This window comes from Lynx canadensis, chromosome B3 (assembly GCF_007474595.2).
Source record: "Lynx canadensis isolate LIC74 chromosome B3, mLynCan4.pri.v2, whole genome shotgun sequence".
In the NCBI taxonomy this organism is placed as follows: domain Eukaryota; kingdom Metazoa; phylum Chordata; class Mammalia; order Carnivora; family Felidae; genus Lynx; species Lynx canadensis.
In genome coordinates this window covers 118,665,493-118,685,304 of record NC_044308.2, presented here as the reverse complement: position 1 = coordinate 118,685,304, position 19,812 = coordinate 118,665,493, and the positions used below count along the sequence as shown (strand labels likewise).

At 40.5% G+C, this 19,812-nt stretch overlaps 1 protein-coding gene and 1 non-coding gene across 2 annotated transcripts; one reads left to right on the top strand and one right to left on the bottom strand.

Moving 5' to 3' along the window:
- Positions 1 to 312: 312 nt before the first annotated feature.
- LOC115516656 (peroxisomal succinyl-coenzyme A thioesterase-like) lies at positions 313 to 5,903 on the bottom strand. Its single transcript, XM_030319518.1, has 3 exons — positions 4,859 to 5,903; positions 3,677 to 3,879; positions 313 to 992 (listed from the first exon to the last, which is right to left on the bottom strand). The coding sequence occupies exons 1-3, from the start codon at positions 5,313 to 5,315 to the stop codon at positions 387 to 389; spliced, it is 1,266 nt and encodes a 421-aa protein (XP_030175378.1). The 5' UTR covers positions 5,316 to 5,903; the 3' UTR covers positions 313 to 386.
- On the top strand, positions 1,045 to 1,115 carry LOC115517504. Its single transcript, XR_003969947.1, has one exon. It is a non-coding gene; the product is annotated as a small nucleolar RNA SNORD56 (small nucleolar RNA).
- Positions 5,904 to 19,812: the final 13,909 nt, after the last annotated feature.

Genomic DNA, 19,812 nt, shown 5'->3' with positions numbered 1-19,812 from the left:
TACCAGTATTTGAACCAGTAGCAAACATTGGATGGCAATTCTCCCAGAGATAAAAAAAAGTAACCTAGTATTTATTCAACTTTAAATTTCATCCACAGCTCAAAGTGGTAAGTAAAAACCATCTAGAAGAAAACATAAATTTTAACAGGGAATGCTTTTTATTTGTGTGTGTGTGTTGTATACATCTAACTGAATCTTCTGTAATATGCATGTATTACATTAGTAAAATTAATGAAAAAATAATTTATTCAAATTGTTACCTAAAACCCATCATTAATACCCATGACATGAATTTAATGTTATCCAGGGGACAACCAATTCGCATATGATTATTAAACACCAGAATCTGACCTTGAATTTCTCGTGTAGACAACAGACCCAACACATTACAATTTGGGAGAAGCTATATTCTGGGGACCTCCAAGATGTTTGCAGAAAAAGGTTAGAATTTGTTTCCAAGCATCTTCCTGGGCCTTAGAATGAGCCCTGGGCTCCCCACCCCAGAGCACAGGTTTGTTCAGTAATTTATGCACAGAAGCTGGGCACAGGGGGAAGTAAGGAGGCTCAATGTAATGCCCAGTCCCAGGATAAGAGATGATCTTAAGTTTTTCCTTTCCATGGGCCTGTAACCGTTCAGAGGCTATTTGGGCATATAACTCACTCCTCCAGTTATGGTCATCCTGACCCACGATGAAGAGGATGGGCCCTTGGGCCTTCTCAATTGGAATCATGCTGGGGTTCTCATAGCCTCCTACAGTATCATTCCGTATATCCACAATGTCCAGGAGGCCTGAGAAAGTGACCTTGATTCTCCTCAGATCATAGCCCAATGAAGGCATGCAAGTCTGCTTGTAGTATATAGGTTTGTTTCCACTTAACCCAGATCCATTGATGGAAACTGTGGCTGAGATGTTCTTTAAAAATGAGGCCATGGAGAGACAAATATCAGCCCCTAAAGAAATGCCCAGAAGCCCAATGCCTGGGCCCTTTACCTGGAAGAAAAGAAGAAAGAAGCATCAAGAATGTATCTAATAGAAAAATGTTCTACAATGATGGCAGCATTTTTCGTCAATAGCAGCTCACCTAGTGAGTGTTCATACTTTCAGTCTTAGTGAAGCTGAGGGTAGAGGAAAAATAAGAAGTAGCTGTCCTATTAGAGGTTGACCAAAAAAAAAAAAAAAAAAAAAAAGGAAATGAAGAAAAAAAGGAAAAAAGGAAGAAAGAAAAGAAGAAAAAAAAAAAAAGAAAGAAAAAGGGTATCGGGCTGGGTCAGTGGGTAGAGCACACGACTCTTGATCTTAGGGTCCTGTGTTCAAGCCCCACATTGGGCATAGAGATTAGTTTCAAAAAATAAATAAATAAAGGTATTACCTATTAAAAGAAAAAGGAATGTAACTAGAGATGCTGCTACCTTTAATTTGTGAATTGGCCACAAGAGTATCAACTTCAGCTCAACTTCAACCTCAACCTCTTTCCCATATTAAACATATCTGGCTGAACACATGGCAAACAATTCTTTTTTTTTTTTTTTCATGGCAATCAAAGATTAACCTCACTGGCAAGTCTGGGAATCATTTACAAATGTTCCAGAGAATCATCCACTAGAGAATGCCCAATCATGGAGCCTGTGAAATTCAGGTCCACATTCAGGTAGGCACAAGCAAGTCTCAATGGGCCTAGGTATCTAACTGTGTGGAATCAAGTTCTGTTCTATTAAGTGAAAGATTCATCAAACCCCATCTAAATACACTACCAAATAATTAACTCTATAGAAACAAAGACTTCAGAATCAAATTAAGTAGTTCTTAGCTTCTGAAATGCATGAGCAAGTTCTGGTCAAAATTTGGGAACACACATAGTAAGTTAAAGATTAAAAAATCAAAATAAAAAGATTCCAGTGAAGGAAACAAACAACAAAACTAAAAGGTAACCTAAGGGATGGGAGAAGATATTTGCAAATTACATATCTTATAAAGGGTAGTATCTAAAATATAGAAAGAATGTATAAAACCCAACATGCAAAAAACAAATAATCAAATTAATAGATGGGCAGGGGCACCTAGCCAGTTCAGTCAGTAGAGCATATGACTCTTAATCTCAGGGTCCTGAGTTCAAGACCCACACTGGGCATGGAGCCTACTTAAAAACAGTGAAGGAAGGAAGGAAGGAAGGAAGGAAGGAAGGAAGGAAGGGGAAAGAAAGAAAGAAAGAAAGAAAGAAAGAAAGAAAGAAAGAAAGAAAGAAAGAAAGAAAGAAAGAAAAATGGGCAGAAGACATGAATAGGCATTTTTTCAGAGAAGACATACACGCCAAAAAAAAAAAAAGAAGAGGAAGACATACAAGCCAACACACATATGAAAACATGCTCAACATCACTCATCATCAGGGAAATGCAAATCAAAACTATAATGAGATATCACCTCACACCTGTTAGAGTGGCTAAAATCAGTAACACAAGAAACAAGTGTTGACATGGATGTGGAGAAAAAGGAACACACATATACGGGAATGCAAACTGGTGCACCAAATGTGGAATACAGTATGGAGGTTCCTCAAAAAGTTAAAAATAGAACTACCCTACAATCCAGTATTTGCACTACTGGGTATTTACCCAAACAATGCAAAAACATGAATTCAAAGGGATACATGCACCCCTATGTTTACTGCAGCATTGTTTACAATAGCCAAATTAGGAATCAGCCCAAGTACACATGATAGATGAATGGATAAAAATGTGGTGTGTGTGTGTGTGTGTGTGTGTGCGCGCACGCGCATGTGTGTGCGTGTAGATAGATAGACATAATTGAGCCATAAAAAAGAATGAAATCTTGCCATTTGTAACCCCATGGATAGAACTAGAGAGTACAATGCTAAGTGAAATAAGTCAGTCAGAGAATGACAAATACCATAGAATTTCACTCATAGGTGGAATTTAAAAATCAAAATGAGCAAAGGGAAAAAGAGAGGGAGGGAAATCAACAGACTCTTAACTACAGAGAACAAACTGATGGTTACCAGAGGGGAAGGTGGGTGGGGTTAAATAGGCGCTGGGGATTAAGGCTGCAGTTGTGATGGGCCTTGAATCACTACACTGCACACCTGAAAATAATATAACACTGTATGTTAACTATACTGGAATTAAAATTACAAAACTTAATTAAAGGGGCTCCTGGATGGCTCAGCCAGTTGAGCATCCAACTCTTGATCTTGGCTCAGGTCACGATCTCATGATTTGTGAGTTGGAGCCACACGTTGGGCTCTGCGCTAACAACAGGGAGCCTGCTTGGGATTCTCTTTCTCCCCCTCTCTCTGTCCCTCCCCTGCTTGCTCTCTTTCTCAAAATAAATAAATAAACATTAAAAGAAACTTAATTGAAAAAAGCATGCAAAACTAACAAATTAGAAACCCCATTTGCATAACAAGAGGAATTTTAATGTCCCTGAATAATTCCTTTAAATAAAATCTCACATGGATTTTATGATTAATTCCGCATTACTAAGCCATCTGACAGAGAAAGTGTAAATAGGCACCTAAAGCCAAGGAAGTCTCCAAAAGAAATCTCTGTGAAGGAAGACTAGAGCAGCATCAAGGGCACCTGGTACAGGTGAGTGCAAAGTGACACCATCTCTGGATGTATTTCTGGAAAGAATGATACAATAAAGGACATTAGGACAACCTGGGAGTGTTGAAGCATGTAGCACACGGCTTCTTCAAAGTAGGTCAGGTCTATGCTATCCAATTCCTCGGGAAGATCTTCAAAATTATAATAAGCTAGCGCCAACGTGGCAAAGCCATGACCAGCCAGAAGGCTGGCTCTGTATTCCAACAGGCCCCCTCCAATTCCAAAGATGTCAATGATCCCTGGGAAAGGTCCAGGTCCTAGAGAATAGAATAATATAAAGGAAAGGCATTATACATTTAATGAATTTGTTTTCCTTTTAGAGATCTTTCTAAATTACTTAGTGGGTTCCTATGAATCAAAGGCAAAAATCTGCTCCCCAAGTTACTACTGCAAAGGAACACAAGTACCTTGGAAAGAGGAAAATCTACAAAGTACCTTCTCAGTGATGAATTTATCCTCCATACGATTCTATAAATTATCTACAAGATTCTAAGAATTTTGGTTGTCAGGAGAGTAACAAAGTCTGTCATTAATGACTGCAGCATGGAAGGAGGAATTTCATGTTTCAGACAGTGTTGATACACAGTGTCCTGTTAGGGGATTGGACATGAAATTAAGAATCTTGAAATAAAGCTTTATGTTGGGTTGCATCGACCCTTGGCTTTCGTGTGTGTGTGTGTGTGTGTGTGTGTGTGTGTGTGTGTGTGTGTGTGTTTGTGTGTGTGTGTACTGATATTTCAGATGTCTATCTAGAGAGAGGAAAGAAAAATAAATACCCAGAGATGACTTCAGGTGAGAAAGGCAGGGGAGTCTTAAGTGTGACCTGTGGCACCGAGGGGCATGAAGAAGTGGGGAAACCGCCTAATGCACCCAGGACACTAGAGAAGGATGACATGGCAATCCTTCCTTGATCGTTATCATTTTCCCTAAGACCAGTCGGGCTGATGAGATCTACAGAGTAGTTTTTAATAGCAAGGTGGACAACATGCCTACCCATTTTTTTTTTTTTACCTTCGGGACAATACCCACCTCATTGAGATATTACGGAGATTAAAAGAGATAATGCCAGCAAAACGCGTAACACAGAGCCCAACATCTCAAAATACACACCCCGGTTTGTGCACTGGCTTAGCAATCATCAGCTTCTCTGTCCTTAGGGACGACCTAAATTCTCCCTAAAGCAGTACCGGAAACCACGGCCACCAGGGCACCCTGTCCCGCGTGCCTAGCACTCACCAGGCGGCAGGAAGAGCGTGCCGCGCACCCGGCCCGCGCGCACCGGCGCCCGCAGCATCCCCGGCCGCAGGAAGTCGCGCTCCAGCACCGCCCGGCCCAGGAGCCGCCCGGCGTCGGGCTCGTGGCCCTCGAGCACCTCCAGCTCCACCGCGAAGGGCGTCTGCACGTCCCGCTTCACAAACCGCCAAAAAGGCTTCTCGGGCTCCAAGGCCCAGAGCAGCCCCATGGGCTCGAGCCCCGTGAAGCTGCCGCCCAGCGCGGGCGCGCGCGCCAGGTCCAGGAGGCCGCCGGCGTCCGCTTGGTACAGCGCGCGGGCCCGGAAGAGCGCGCCCTTCTCGTCGCGCAGGGACGTGCGCAGCGTGACAGGCTGTCCCGGGGAGAGGCCACGCACGGTGATGCGCACGGGCTCGTCCCACGCGCAGCGGCCCGCGGGCTCCAGCGTCACCGTAGCCGCCATCCTGATTATTGCGGAACAGCGAGGCCGTCTCCCCAGAGTCACGTGTCCGGCCGGGAGTCCCTCCACCTCCAGGGGAAGCAATTGCAATTGGAAACTTTGCGGTATTCAGATTGGACGCTTGGACACGCTAAGCCGCTGTATGAAGTCAGCTAGAGTTTGTGAAAATCCACTAGTGTCTAATTGGAAGGAAGTATCTGCCAAAATAAGAGTTCATTATTATGCAATCCAGCGCAGTGAGTGTGGAAATAGACGTACCAAGACCGCTGAGATTGGGAAAGATACTAGTAGTTGGGAGAACCTGGAGTTTTATAAAGCATCCCAGGCGATTATAATTCAGATGATCAGTGGAGAAACAGTCCTAATTATTGCATCCACACGACTCCTGAAACAGAATGCTACGGGCACCAGTGACAGTCACAACAAAGTTTATTACAATGAGAGGCAAGGCCGACCGATCGGGACCAACACTCTTGATAAGAGTGCGGCCCCGAACAGTCGGGGTACAGAGTTTTCATAACCGATCACATCGTTTTAGCATCACCTGGGAACAGAACAAAGAAACAGGTTCCAGATGAGTTAGAAACAGTTGCCTAATGAGGTGTTTACTTTAGACTTTCTGCCTCTAAGTTGCAACCAGTGGATCTCCTTGACCCTGCCTCTGATGCTCTTTTCTTTGAACTTTTGTTTCCTTAATTGGTGAAGCCTTAATTTACAAGGGTGTGAGGCATAGTTTACCAGAGCAAAGCAAGGCTGTTGTCTCTTAACCTTCAGTGTCAACACAAAGCTGTTATTTTTCAAGCTAAGCATTAGCCCTACACTACAATTTAACCCTTACACTAATCCTCCCATTGCCTCTCAGTCCTTTACCAAGTCTTTTTCTAGAGTTAAGAGTACCTAGGGTGGCTTCCAGAGCAGGTAGATGTTTCTGCGATGAGATCTACCTGGGTTCCGGTCTGATCCTGCTCCTTAAGAGCCTGGTGATCTTTAGCAAGATATGTAATGAAGCCCCTGAATCCAGTCTCCTTATCTGTAAAAGCTTTATTGTGATGATTACACGGGCTAACGTGTAAAAGCACCGCACTAATCCACCTATAGTGGGTGCTCAGTAAGAGTTTTGCTCTTCATTCGCAAATCTCGACACTGGCAGTGTGAGGGTTGAGTTGTGTCTGAGTTCTGGCAGGAATCAAGTGGCACATTCCAAATGCGTAGTTTGTGGAGAGTTTCATAAAGGGACTATTCCCAAAGGCATTGGCAAGGTTAAAAAACAAACAAGGTTGGCGGCAGACCCTTGGGCCTGAAGTCTCAAGCGAGAGGGCTGCCTGGCAGGAGTTGTAGCTATGGTGGTGGGAGGCAGGCAGTCCACTGTGAGATAGTAGGAGTGGAGAGAATAAACACCTTGACCTCACTCTCCTCTTGCCCTTCATATTCCTGAGTGTGTTTCTTTAGCTGAACCCAGCCAATCAGCTCAGCCTACTAGGTTACACAACAGGGTGGATGGAGCATACAGAAGATGCCCAGTGAGGGCAAGCTCAATAAATATTTATAAGCTGAATAAAAAGAAGCCAGAGTAGGTCCCAGATCTCAGAGTTCGGTGAGCTTTGACTACTCTATCTCCCGAGTAACTGCTGCAGGGTTTTTTCAACACCTGTTGCTTAAAGAGTTACAGGCTGTGCACAATCTAGGGACACTCAGCTTACAAAGACTTCGTGGGCTGTCACAGCCGCCAGCACAATTGAAATCTGCACTCAGATTTCAGAAAGGCATGGTGAAAGGTGACTTCTCCCTCTCCCTTCCCTGATACACAGGATGCTGTGAAGAGACACAGAAATGGCTCCCAGGCACATGAGGGGAAAGCAGCTAAGGAGGAGGCCTTGCGCTGGTCATTCAAAAGTGCTTTCCTGTAGGGAATTCAGCACGTAGGAACTCCATGGAAGAAATAAGTATTGTACAGGCCAACTGCCAGGGCGGCTTGCTCACAATCTGAAAAAGAACCAGCTGCTGTAAGAGAGGAGCGACTTCATACAAATTCCAGTGTTTGTCTAGTGACTTGAAGTAGCTGTAGATTAATACCCCAATATGTGGCGTACTATCTCCAATATTAAACATAAAAATTAATTTCTGTGCCCCTATTTTAAGGGTAAGGACTTATGGATAGACAAAAGCCTTTGCCTGATTTAGGGTAGGATCTCTCTGGTTACCCCCCAGATAATTACACACCCAGAAATGTTTGTATCTTGTAAAAGGCCCCTGAACTTTTCCAGGCTTAATAGCCCACTGACTTTTATTATAAATTCAATATGGAAAGGTTGAGTTTCAGAAAGAATTATTTCAGTGTTATCTCTGATCAGTATAGCATCAATGAGTAATTTCACTATCTGAATTAAACTTAGGACACCTGTTTAAATATTGCCTAAACAGATTATGTCAAATGTTAGAGAACTGGAAATATCTTGGAGGCAAGATAAATCATTGGCTGCCAAGTGAGAGCAAACTGCTGTTAATGTCTAAAATGTAAATACATACATACATACATACATACATACATATATACATATGGGGATCAAAAACAATGCCATAGTAAGATTAATAAAATAACAATCAGAGATGACTGAGAAAGATCTTCCTGTAGAGAAATAGTGTCAACCACAGTTACAGATTCTTTTGGGATTTTTATCCTCCGTTGACATCTGAGATCCATTTACTTTTCCAAAAATCCGAGTGAGAGTTAAAGGAGAAAAGGTTGGAGGTGGGATGGGCTCCCAGTTAACGCCAGTATTGGTTATGATTTCACTCATGATCCTGCCTGGGTCTATTTCTTGTTTACAGTTTTTGTGGGACAAGAGAGCTCCAAGTTTCCATTTCTTAGCAGCCAGTATACATCCCATTTGAGTAAGTCCCTTCTCCAAGATAGCGATAACTTAATTTCAATACTACTCTCGTGGTTACATAGTATTGTATCAATGGTAACTTCCTGATTTTGATATTTGTAGTATGGTTATGTAAAATGTTAACATTAAGGGAAGGGGAGGAATTATATAGGGAACCCTGTACTATTTTTGACCCACATTGTTGTGGGTCTAAAATTATTTCAAAATGAAAGGTTTAAACAACAAAGAAAAATATCAGAGAGTGAGGAAATCACCAAAAAGGATACCTTTGATCTTCTGTGCCCCACTTGTAGGGTTGCTAAAACCTGTCCACCTCACATCCTTCCTCCTCCATATCTTTCAACATTTAGTCTTTCCCATTTGATTGAGGTTTCCAGGAACTTGTGTTATCTCTGATCCTGTGTCTAAAAATCCGCTGAAATACTTGAATATTTCCCTTGTCTAAAGCATCTAGACCTAAGCATATGATTTCTCCGGAGGAATCTGATATTGTAACAAGTCTAGAGAGAAAGGGCACTAGGGCCACATGTCTCCCCTTTGAGGGAGTCTTTAAGGAAAGGCTCCTTACATTCAGAGAGATTCGATTAAACGGAAAGCATGGTTTTCAAAATAAACACTTGCTGTCTGGGTACAAAGACAGCTATACTCTTAGCCTGGTAAGCCTGCTCTTGGCTCAGTTCCCAGAACTTTGAATGACAGAAGTTACCAAGGTGAGTGCTTGCCAGGAGTTTTGCCCTAGTTGGAGCTGTTAGTGGGGAGTTTGAGAGATTAACTCTTTCAGGTGCTATATCATTTACTTTTGTAACTAAAAAAAAAATTTTTTTTTGAGAGAGAGAGAGCATGAGTGGGGGAGAGGGGCAGATGAGAAACAGAATCCCAAGCAGGCTCCGTGGTCAGCACAGAGCCAGACACAGGGCTTAATCCCATCACCCTGGGATCATGACTTGAGCCATAATCAAGAGTGAGATGCTCAACCAACTGAGCCACCCAGGGCCCCCCCTGCTTTTGTAATTGTATTAAATCACTAGTAATCAATGACGAGATAGTTTGACCCAGAAACTATTGTACGAACAGAATGAAACACTAGTTCACAAAAATACAATTTTAAAATATTTTAAGGAAGCTCTACACCCAACGTGGGGCTTACAACCCCAAGATCAAGAGTTGCATTCTGTACAGACTGAGACAGGCAGATACCCCCTAAAAATGTATTTTCTATTTGCCAGTTCTCTGGCTATTCACCACCAGCACCATCCGTGCCCTGCAATAGCTCTGCTTATAACCATTTGGAAGAGCAGGATGTAAATCTTTGAGAAAATATGAATGCAATTTTCATATTGCAAAAAAATATGAAAGTTTATTTGCAATGTAGTGAAAGCAGATTATTTGGGCAACTGGGGCAGCCTGCTTCATGCTGATTCAGATGGTCTCTTTAATTATTCCTGATTCCTTCTGTTATAACTCTTCATGACTGCAGTTATTTTCCAACTTCCCATAAGTAGGATCGTGGTAATCTCCATAAGCTCATCAAACACAGAAACAGAGCATCTAACTCTTAGACATCATATTCAGAGGAGAGCGCTCACTGTGAGACCCTCTCTCCCCCAATTCAGCCTGGCCAATCTGAATGTCCTCTGCCTGATCCTAGTAGCCAATTTAACATAGATTTTCCAGAAGTCCGGTTCTATATTATAGTAAGAGCTGGATTTCTTGGTGAGTCAGTAGGTCTCTTCTCAATAGTGTGTCTATTTGTTGGCCCTTGGAAGCCTTCTTCTTTTACCTTTATTACTGGGAAAGTTTGAGGTGATTTATGGAGAAGGACTAAATACATTTGCCCTTCAACATCATGAGGAGAAGTCAGAGAATCTTGTCTCAAGAGACCAGCTGAATGCTCCCTGCTGCTCTGATTTCTTGAAAGCCCAGGAGATAGTACTCTCATCCCCTCATCTTTTTACCCTAAGCTTTAAACTCCAAATCTTCTCCCCAAATAGACTTTCCTCTCATAACATCACAGTTTTCTATTTTAATATTGTCATTATAAGTCAGACCCAGGTCCTGCTAGCTGGAATTGTCTTTGCTGCCTAATGTCCTGTCAGTGTTTTTTCCAGGTGCACAACCTAATTCTAGCATACCCCATGGACTACATAGATTTAGACTACATAGTATTGTTTCCACTGGTGGTGCTTTGAATCTGGAGTGTGGTTCCCAAATTGGACATTTGAAATCTCTACCATAGGACCTTGAACTTGTCTAGGAGGTGATAATATCCTTGGATAAAATGAATGGCATGTGCAGGGTCTTAGAAGAATGTTGTATGTTCACATCATCAAGAACAACAGGTAAGAACTTGGCCCTACCAGCAAGAATTACTGGGAACTAGTAGAAACCTCAATACTGGCTTATGATACACAGTGACTGCGCAATATTTACTTTAACCAATGCCAAAGTTCATATAGTTCCAGGCTTTGGACATACCTGAGACCAAACAAAAACTACATCAGAATCCTGGGATTATGAAGAAAATCCAGAAAGTTGATACCTTCATGCAGATTATATATAGTTCATCTTAGAGTGGACAATGCCTTTTCATTTCTTTATGAGCATGAAGTAAGGTAGATATAAAGAAACTGATTGGCATTTCTGTGATTGGTGAAGATCTTAGGGATGGCACAATATAGGAGACACTCTTGATGAACCCCATCATCCCTTCTCATGTCTTTATGTGATTAAAAGTCAAAGGTGTCTGGAATTACAATTGTAGTGGGCAAGATCTTGTACTACATAGATAGATAGATAGATAGATAGATAGATAGATAGATAGATAGATAAAGAGAGACAGAGAGATGCAAGACAGTAGAGAACCCCATCATAAGACAAGAGAATCATTCTGTAATAAGAGCACCACCCATTCATGTACTTACGAGATTAAAATGGTAAGAAGAGTGCCTCGCTGGCTCAGGCAGTAGAGCATACAACTCTTGAATCTCAGGGTTGTGAGTTTGAGCCCCATGTTGGGTGTAGAGATTACTTAAAAATAAAATCTTAAACAAGCAGCAAAACTAAAAGGCAACCGACAGAATGGGAGAAGATATTTGCAAATGACATATCAGATAAAGGGTTAGTATCCAAAATCTATAAAGAACTTCTCAAACTCAATACCCAAAAAACAAATAATCCAGTAAAGAAATGGGCAAAAGACATGAATAGACACTTCTCCAAAGAAGGTATCCAGATGGCCAACCGATACATGAAAAAATGCTCAACATCACTCATCATCAGGGAAATACAAATCAAAACCACAATGAGACACCACCTTACACCTGTCAGAATGGCTAACATTAACAACCCAGACAACAACAGGTGTTGGCAAGGATGAGCAGGAAGAGGATCTCTTTTGCACTGCTGGTGGGAATGCAAACTGGTGCAGCCACTCTGGAAAACAGGATGGAGGTTCCTCAAAAAACTAAAAATAGAACTACCCTATGACCCAGCAATTGCACTACTAGGCATTTATCCAAGGGACACAGGGATAAAGGGACACATGCATCCCCATGTTTATAGCAGCACTATCAACAATAGCCAAAGTATGGAAAGAGCCCAAATGTCCATCGATGGATGAATGGATAAAGAAGATGTGGTGTATATATATATATATATATATATATATATATATATATACACACACATATACATACAATGGAGTATTACTCAGCAGTCAAAAAGAATGAAATCTTGTCATTTGCAACTACGTGGATGGAACTGGAGGGTATTATGCTACGCAAGATTGGTCAGTCAGAGAAAGACAAATGTCATATGACTTCACTCATATGAGGACTTCAAGACACAAAACAGATGAATGTAAGGGAAGGAAAACAAAAATAATTAAAAACAGGGAGAGGGACAAAACAAAACATAAGAGACTCTTAAATATGGAGAACAAACTGAGGGTTACGGGAGGGGTTGTGGGAGGAGGGATGGGCTAAATGGGTAAGGGGCATTAAGGAATCTACTCCTGAAATCATTGTTGCACTATATGCTAACTAATTTGGATGTAAATTAAAATAAAATAAAATAAAAATTATTTCTCCAATAAAACAAAATAAAGTAAAATCAAATCAAATCAAATCAAATCAAATCAAATCAAATCTTAAGAGACGTGCCTGGGTGGCTCAGTCAGTTAAGCGTCTGACTTTGGCTTAGGTCAGGGTCTCGCCATTCTTGAGTTTGAGCCCCTCATCTGGCTCTCTGCTGTCAGCGATGAGCCTGCTTCAGATCCTCTGTCTCCCTCTCTCTCTGCCCCTGCCCTCAAAAATAAATAAATATTAAAATGAAATAAAATAAAATCTTAAGATAAAATGGAAGAGGTAGGATTTCCTGCTGGCTCAGTCAGTACAGCATATAATTCTTGATATCAGGGTTGTGAGTTTGAGCCCCATGTTGGGTGTTGAGTGTTTATTTTTTAAAAAATAAAATAAAAATTTAGGGAAAAAAAGAAGATGTAGAGGAATTGCAATGCTAGTGAATGATTTTATGCAGAAGAATCTCAGGAAAACCACAAAAAGACCCAAAGCCTACCAATCTGTAGCACATCACTAATTTATGAGATTATAATGAATATGTGTACAGAATTTAAATTCATCTGATTAGTAAGGTTTTCCGAAAGAACCAGCATCAGAAAGGAAGTATTACTTACTGAAGACCATTATCTGTTGCTCTTTTTTGAAATGAAACTGGTTTAGTATTTGTATATTGTTGCTGTGGTATGTAAGTATATTGGGTTCAGACCGATTTAAGACATGAAATACACCCAGGGAGTCATCTTAAGCTGTCTTATGTTGGGTAAGAGTGGTCAGGGGAAATCAGTCTAGCTAAGAAGATCTCAGTAATAGATTTGAGAAGCTGGGTAAGGAGCTCAGAAAAAGTAGAGACAAGTGACTCTTCTTGAAGTCTATATCATTAACTTCTGTCATAAAAGAGCAAAATGGAAAAATGTAGTAGAAATATAAAGTAGATAGGTTATCGCATATCAGATAAACACTACAGAAGTACATTTGCACCCATCCCTTGGAATAGACCTACCCTGCTCCCTTTATGTGAATCAGTTCGGGATGCCTAATGTGGTTCTAAATACTGGTGGGCCACGAAGATGTGCAAGGAACACAGAGGGTCCTAACCTAAGGCAGGCAATTCTTCTGGAGTTTTCTTTCTTTTTAAATCTGTATTGATTTTTTTAAAAGCTAAATGTTGAGTACATCAGAAGAATAATTGAAAAATATGTGAGACTTTAAGGAAAAATAATGACCATTATCTAGTAGCAGTCATAAAACATTGTCTTTACTTCTGAAGCCCCTGTGTGCTGCACCCTGATCCCAATCAAAGGTAATCACCATCTTCAATTTTGTGTCTATTAACCTTTTAGCTTTCTTTATAATTTTATCGTGTTTGTATCTTTGAACGATATTTTTTACTTTCACCAATTTTTGAATCTTACATAATACATTTATTTTTTTTTCTTGATCAAAGTTAAGTTTTTATTTAGATGAATGCAAATCTTTTTTTTTTAAATGTTTACTTGTTTATTTTGAGAGTGAGAGAAAACATGCTCAGGAACTGAGGAGGGGCAGAGAAAGAGGAAGAGAGAGAATCACCACGCAGGCTCCAACCTGTCAGCACAGAGCCAGACATGGGGCGTGATGTTTAGAAATTTGAGGTTATGATACGAACCGATATCAAGAGTTGGACGCTTAATGGACTGAGCCACCAAGGCACCACTAAATGCAAATCTTATGAGTATATTCTACTTAAAAGAATAACATCTCTGTGTAGTATGATTTGTAGATCATACCATACAATGTATACTTATTTAAATGTATACTTATTTAAAGTATACAATTCAGTGGTTTAGTATATTCACAAGGTTGTGCAACCAGCACCACTACTAATTCAAGAACAATTTCATCACCCCAAAAAGAAACCCTGTACCCCTTAGCATCACTCTCCATTTCCGCCCAGGTGTCTCCACTCCCAGCCCTAAGCAACCACTTACCTACTATCTGTCTCTATTGATTTGGTTATTCTGGATATTTTTTACAAATGGACTCATACAATAGTGGTCTTTTGTGACCGGCTTCATTCACTTCGCATAATGTTTTCAAGGTTTATATTGTAGTATGTATCAGTACTTACTTTATTGCAAGACAATATTCTGTTTTGTGGATATGCTGTACTAAATTTTAATTTTCTGTTGAATGATTTACACTTGGGTTGTATCTGCTCCTTGGCTGTTGTGAATATTGCCAATATTTCTTGGCTATTGTGAATATTTCTGCTGTGAGTACTCATGTGCAAGTTTTTATGCATATGTATATTTTTGCTTTTCTTGGATATAATCTAGGTCTGGAGTTGCTGGTCATTGCAATTCTGTATTTAACCCTTTGGAAAAGCCAGACTTTCCAAGTAGCTGCACCATGTACAATCCCAACAGCAGTGTATGAGGGTTCCTCTTCTCCACATCCTCACTAACACTTGTTTTTATCTTTTTTTAAAAAGTAGGTTCCACTCCAACATGGGGCTAGAACTCCCGACCCCACCATCAAGAGTCACATGTTCTACCTACTTAGCCAGCCTGGCGTCGCTCTGTCTATTTTATTATAGCAATTCTAGTGGGTAAGAAGTGGTATCTCATTGTGACTTTAATTTGTATTTTCCTGATGCCTAATGGTACTGAGCATCGTTTCATGTGCTTATTGGCAGTTTGTATATTTTCTTTGGGGAAATGACTATTCATATCATTGACTATTTAAATTCCCTCAGCCTGAAGTTCCACTCACTCTTTCATCTTCAATCAAGTCTCTGCTCAAAGACTACCTATTCGAATATGCCTTCTCTCACCAGTCTTTAAATAGATGTCTTAAATGGTATCACCTCCCTCAGGCTCTCATCTTCTATTTTTATTCTTCACACCACTTATCATTTTATTTTCTTACCTCCAAACTAGAGTAAATGCTTTTGACAGCAAAGACTTCGTTACCTTTGTTCATCTTTGCCAGGAGCTTAGAACATTCCCTGCCACACTGTAGGCTTTCCATAAATATTTGTGGAGTGAAGTGGGATGACTGAAGGCAACAACAGGAGAGAAAAAAAGCTGTTCTGTTACTTTTGGAGTTCCTTTCAACAAAGGTTGAATAAACACAGGTTTATTTCACCTTGACAAAGTAAATGCCATATTAGTAAGACCTAATATAAATTCATTTGAATATACATAGGAGATACGGAGTTTAAACAGATTGGTTAATATGTTTTCACTCTTATGTGGATCCTGAGAAACTTAACAGAAACCCATGGGGGAGGGGAAGGAAAAAAAATGAGGTTAGAGTGGGAGAGAGCCAAAGCATAAGAGACTCTTAAAAGCTGAGAACAAACTGAGGGTTGATGGGGGGGTGGGAGGGAGGGAAGGATAGGTGATGGGCATTGAACAGGGCATCATTTGGGATGAGCACTGGGTGTTGTATGGAAACTAATTTGACAATAAATTTCATATATTAAAAATAAACAAACAAACAAACAAACATTTAAAAACTAAAAATAAACAGATTGGTTAAACTGACTTTAATTTTCATGGAGATTTTATTTCATTCTTCCTTGTTGAAAAAATTCTTAGAACAACGTTTAACTATCATAATTCTGTTACCTTATATGTTTACTTTATACCCTATACATGTGCCTACTGTCACTTGAGGTTAAGGTGTCCATCTCTTATTTTCTGGAAGGAAGTCAATACTATATATGATCTTATAGCATTTTTAGAGCACAAGATTGAACACACTAGGAAAATCAACCTGATATCTTGCCCTTTACTGAAATGTATAGTCCAATTACATTTCATGTAATTACTGATCTATTTGAGCTTATTATTTATTTTCTTTCCTGCTTATTCTATAGTTTTGATCTTCTTTTAGATTTTTAAAAATTATTCCACTTGCCTCCTATATTAGCTTATGGTAATAACTTTCCTGATTTATTAACATTGAATAAAAATTAATATTGTATCACCTTGTGAAAAATGCAATAACCTCTACTTATTTCCTTCCTACATATGCTATTTAATTCTTTGTGTATTTGAAAACCCCATAGTATATTATTTGTAAATATTTATTTAGATTTATCTATATATTTACACTTTTCATTATATTCCATTTCTTCCTTCACCTACTTGCTTTCCCCTAGAATCATTTTCCTTGTGCTTGAAGAATACTCGTTAGTTTTTTCCGTTATTGCAGGTAGGCTATATTATCTAAATTCATATTTTTCTAAAAATGATTTATTTTGATTTCATTAAATTGTTCTCAACAAACTTTATGAACAATACATGCTTCCATACTGAAGTATCTATTTTGCTAGTTATAGGCTTCTAGGTTGTCAGGTATTTTCTGTCATCACATTGAGGATATTATTCCAGTGGTTTCTCCTTTCCATTATTGCCGTTTTTAAGTCAGGTGTTAGATCCATTGTTTTTCCTTTGAAGGTTATCTTTTTTCTGTGGCTACTGGTAAGGTGTTTTTTTCCCATATTTTTCTTTTTTTATACACATATTTTTAGATTTAGATTCAAATTAGTTAACATATAGTGTAGTATTGGTTTCAGGAGTAGAATTTTGTGATTCAGCACTTACATATAACACCCAGCGCTCATCCCATCAAGTGCCCTCCTTAATGCCTATCAACACATTTAGCCTAACCCCCCCCCCCCCCCACACACACACACACCTTGCTGGTAAGGTTTTTTGTTTTTTGTTTTTTAATGTTTATTTATTTATTTTGAGAGAGAGAGAGAGAGTGCCCTTACACACACAAGTGGGGGAGGGGCAGACAGAGAAAGGGAGACAGAATCACAAGCAGGCTCTACACTGTCTGCACAGAGCCCAATGTGGGGCTCAGTCTCACAAACCATGAGATCATGACCTGAGCCCATACCAAAATACAGACTCTTAACCCACTGAACCACCCAGGCGCCCTGCTGGTTAAGTTTCTAATCTTTATCTTTCTTTTCAGTTTTCCTACATAACAAACAATTCTGTGGGAAGACTGCATTTTCCAAAGATCACTGCAACACTAACTCCCATCTCAGATGCTCTTCTAGGAAACTTGCCGTTTTCCTTATCAGGAGATGAGGGTCTATAGCCACTTCTCCTTGCACTTGAGGTCTTTGTGTCCACCTCAAACAATAGAGTACAGTTGAAATGATACTATGTGACTTCCAAAGCTAGATCTTTTTTTTTTTTTAATTTTTTTAACATTTATTTATTTTTGAGACAGAGAGAGACAGAGCATGAACAGGGCAGGGGCAGAGAGAGAGAGGGAGACACAGAATCGGAAGCAGGCTCCAGGCTCTGGGCCGTCAGCCCAGACCCTGACGCGGGGCTCGAACTCCCGGACCGCGAGATCGTGACCTGAGCCGAAGTCGGACGCTCAACCGACTGAGCCACCCAGGCGCCCCCAAAGCTAGATCTCAAAAATGCCATGTATTTCTGCCATCTTCTCTTGGGAAATTCATTCTTGAACCTCCGGTATTATGCTGTTGGAAAACTCAAGCAGCCTGTGGACATACCTATATATACAGGAATCACAACTGCTTTTAGGACTAGGTGGCAGGTGGAAGCTGGAAGGACTTCAAGGAGACTGTTAGTGAAAGCCTAAAGGGCCGCATGGAGACTATTATTGAGGGCTAAAGGAAAGCAATAAACACTTACTGGAAGCTGAAGGCAAGAATGACACAGTAAGGTGAAAAATGGAAAATATACCTAAATGAATTCAATAATCTGGCTAAGGTGATTTCCCAGCAGAATACCCACAGTGCCACCTGGCTTCTTCTTGCTGCCTGTGATAAAATGCAAGAGGACAAATTAAAGAATGCTCTGTTAAATATGAAGGAAGCAGGACTTGCCAAGTTTGACAATAATACTGTTTCTCCTTCCCAGCCTTCCCATGTGTTAATTAGTCTTTAAGTAAGACAGGACCTCAGATCAAAGTCAAACCTGGAATGGGTCTGTGGAAGATCGTTTGTAAAGACCTCAGAGAGATTCAAGGTAGCGCTTCCTGGAACATTTCAGACTGACAAAAGGCCCTCTGAAGATTTTAAGGTGTCCCTAGCAGATCCTATCAAATAACAGAGCTTCTACAAATCTTAAGAGTATTATCCTGCAGCATCCTCACAGGAAGCCCCAGGTAGGGAAGTTCTTATCTCAAATAGACTTCTAGTGGTATGTTTTATCTAATAAGGTGAATCTCACTAAGGTTTTTAGGAAACCCACATAGTTCTTAAGAGAATTGTTCTGGTAGAAGTACAAATTTGAACGAAAACAGAAAAAAATGCCCAAAAAAGGGGGAGGGCGGCACCTGGGTGGCTCAGTGAGTTGAACGTCTGACTTTGGCTCAGGTCATGATCTCATGGTCTATGGGTTCAAGCCCTACATCGGGCTCTGTGCTGACAGCTCAGAGCCTGGAGCCTGCTTTGGATTCCGTGTCTCCCTCGCACTCTGCCCCTCCCCTGCTCATGCTCTGACTCTCTCTCAAAAATAAATAAAAATTAAGAAAAAAAAAGAACTTTGGACTCCTAATATGTTTCATCTAGGAAGCAGATTGAGGAGGCTTTGTAGTTACTAATTCAAGTTTTCTTATGGAAAATAAAGGTAACTCACGGGGCAGATTTTCAAAAAATGGTTACAATGTTTCCCATCCCACATTCTTCTAGAATCTTGCCACTGGTGAACTCTATGTTCTCCTTGAACTTGGGTGGGTCTTTGTGACTGCCTTGATCAAGAGAGTAGGGCAAGAGTGATGCCATGTAGCTTCCAAGACGACATCAAAAGAATGGCATGCAATTTTGCCTTGCTCTCTTGGATCCAAGCCCAAGTAGCCAGGGAGAAGGTCCACGAACTGTGAGATCATGACCTGAGCCAAAGTCGGACGCTCAACCGACTGAGCCACCCAGGCGCCCCCATAAGAGACTCTTAAATACTGAAAACAAACTGAGGGTTGATGAGGGGTGGGGGAGAGGGGAAAGTGGGTGATGGGCACTGAGGAGGCACTTGTTGGGGTGACCACTGGGTGTTGTATGGAAACCAACTTGACAATAAATTATATTTAATATAAATAAATAAAAAATAAATAAATAAGGGCATGAGAGTGAGACCTCCCCCCATGATGGAATTAGCGCCCTTCTAAAAAGAGGAAGAGAAACCAGACCTCACTTTCTCTGCCACATGAAAACACAAGGAGAAGTCAGCCATCTGTAAGCCAGATAAAAGCCCTGATCAGGAACTAAATCTGCTGGAACATTGATCTTGGACTTCCCAGCCTCCAGAATGAGATAAGTATCTTGTTGTTTCAGCCATCCAGCCTATGGTATTTTGTTACAACAGCCCACGCTAAGACATAGTGCTTCTTGAATTGTGGCTTGATGTCCTTATCAGTTTTGGAAAATTCTCAACCCTTATTTCTTCAAACACATTTATGCAATGCTTTGTAGCCCTGATGTCAGGAAAATGAGGAATGATGAGAGAGAGAGGGACACAGAATCGGAAGCTGATTCCAGGCTCTGAGCTGTCAGCA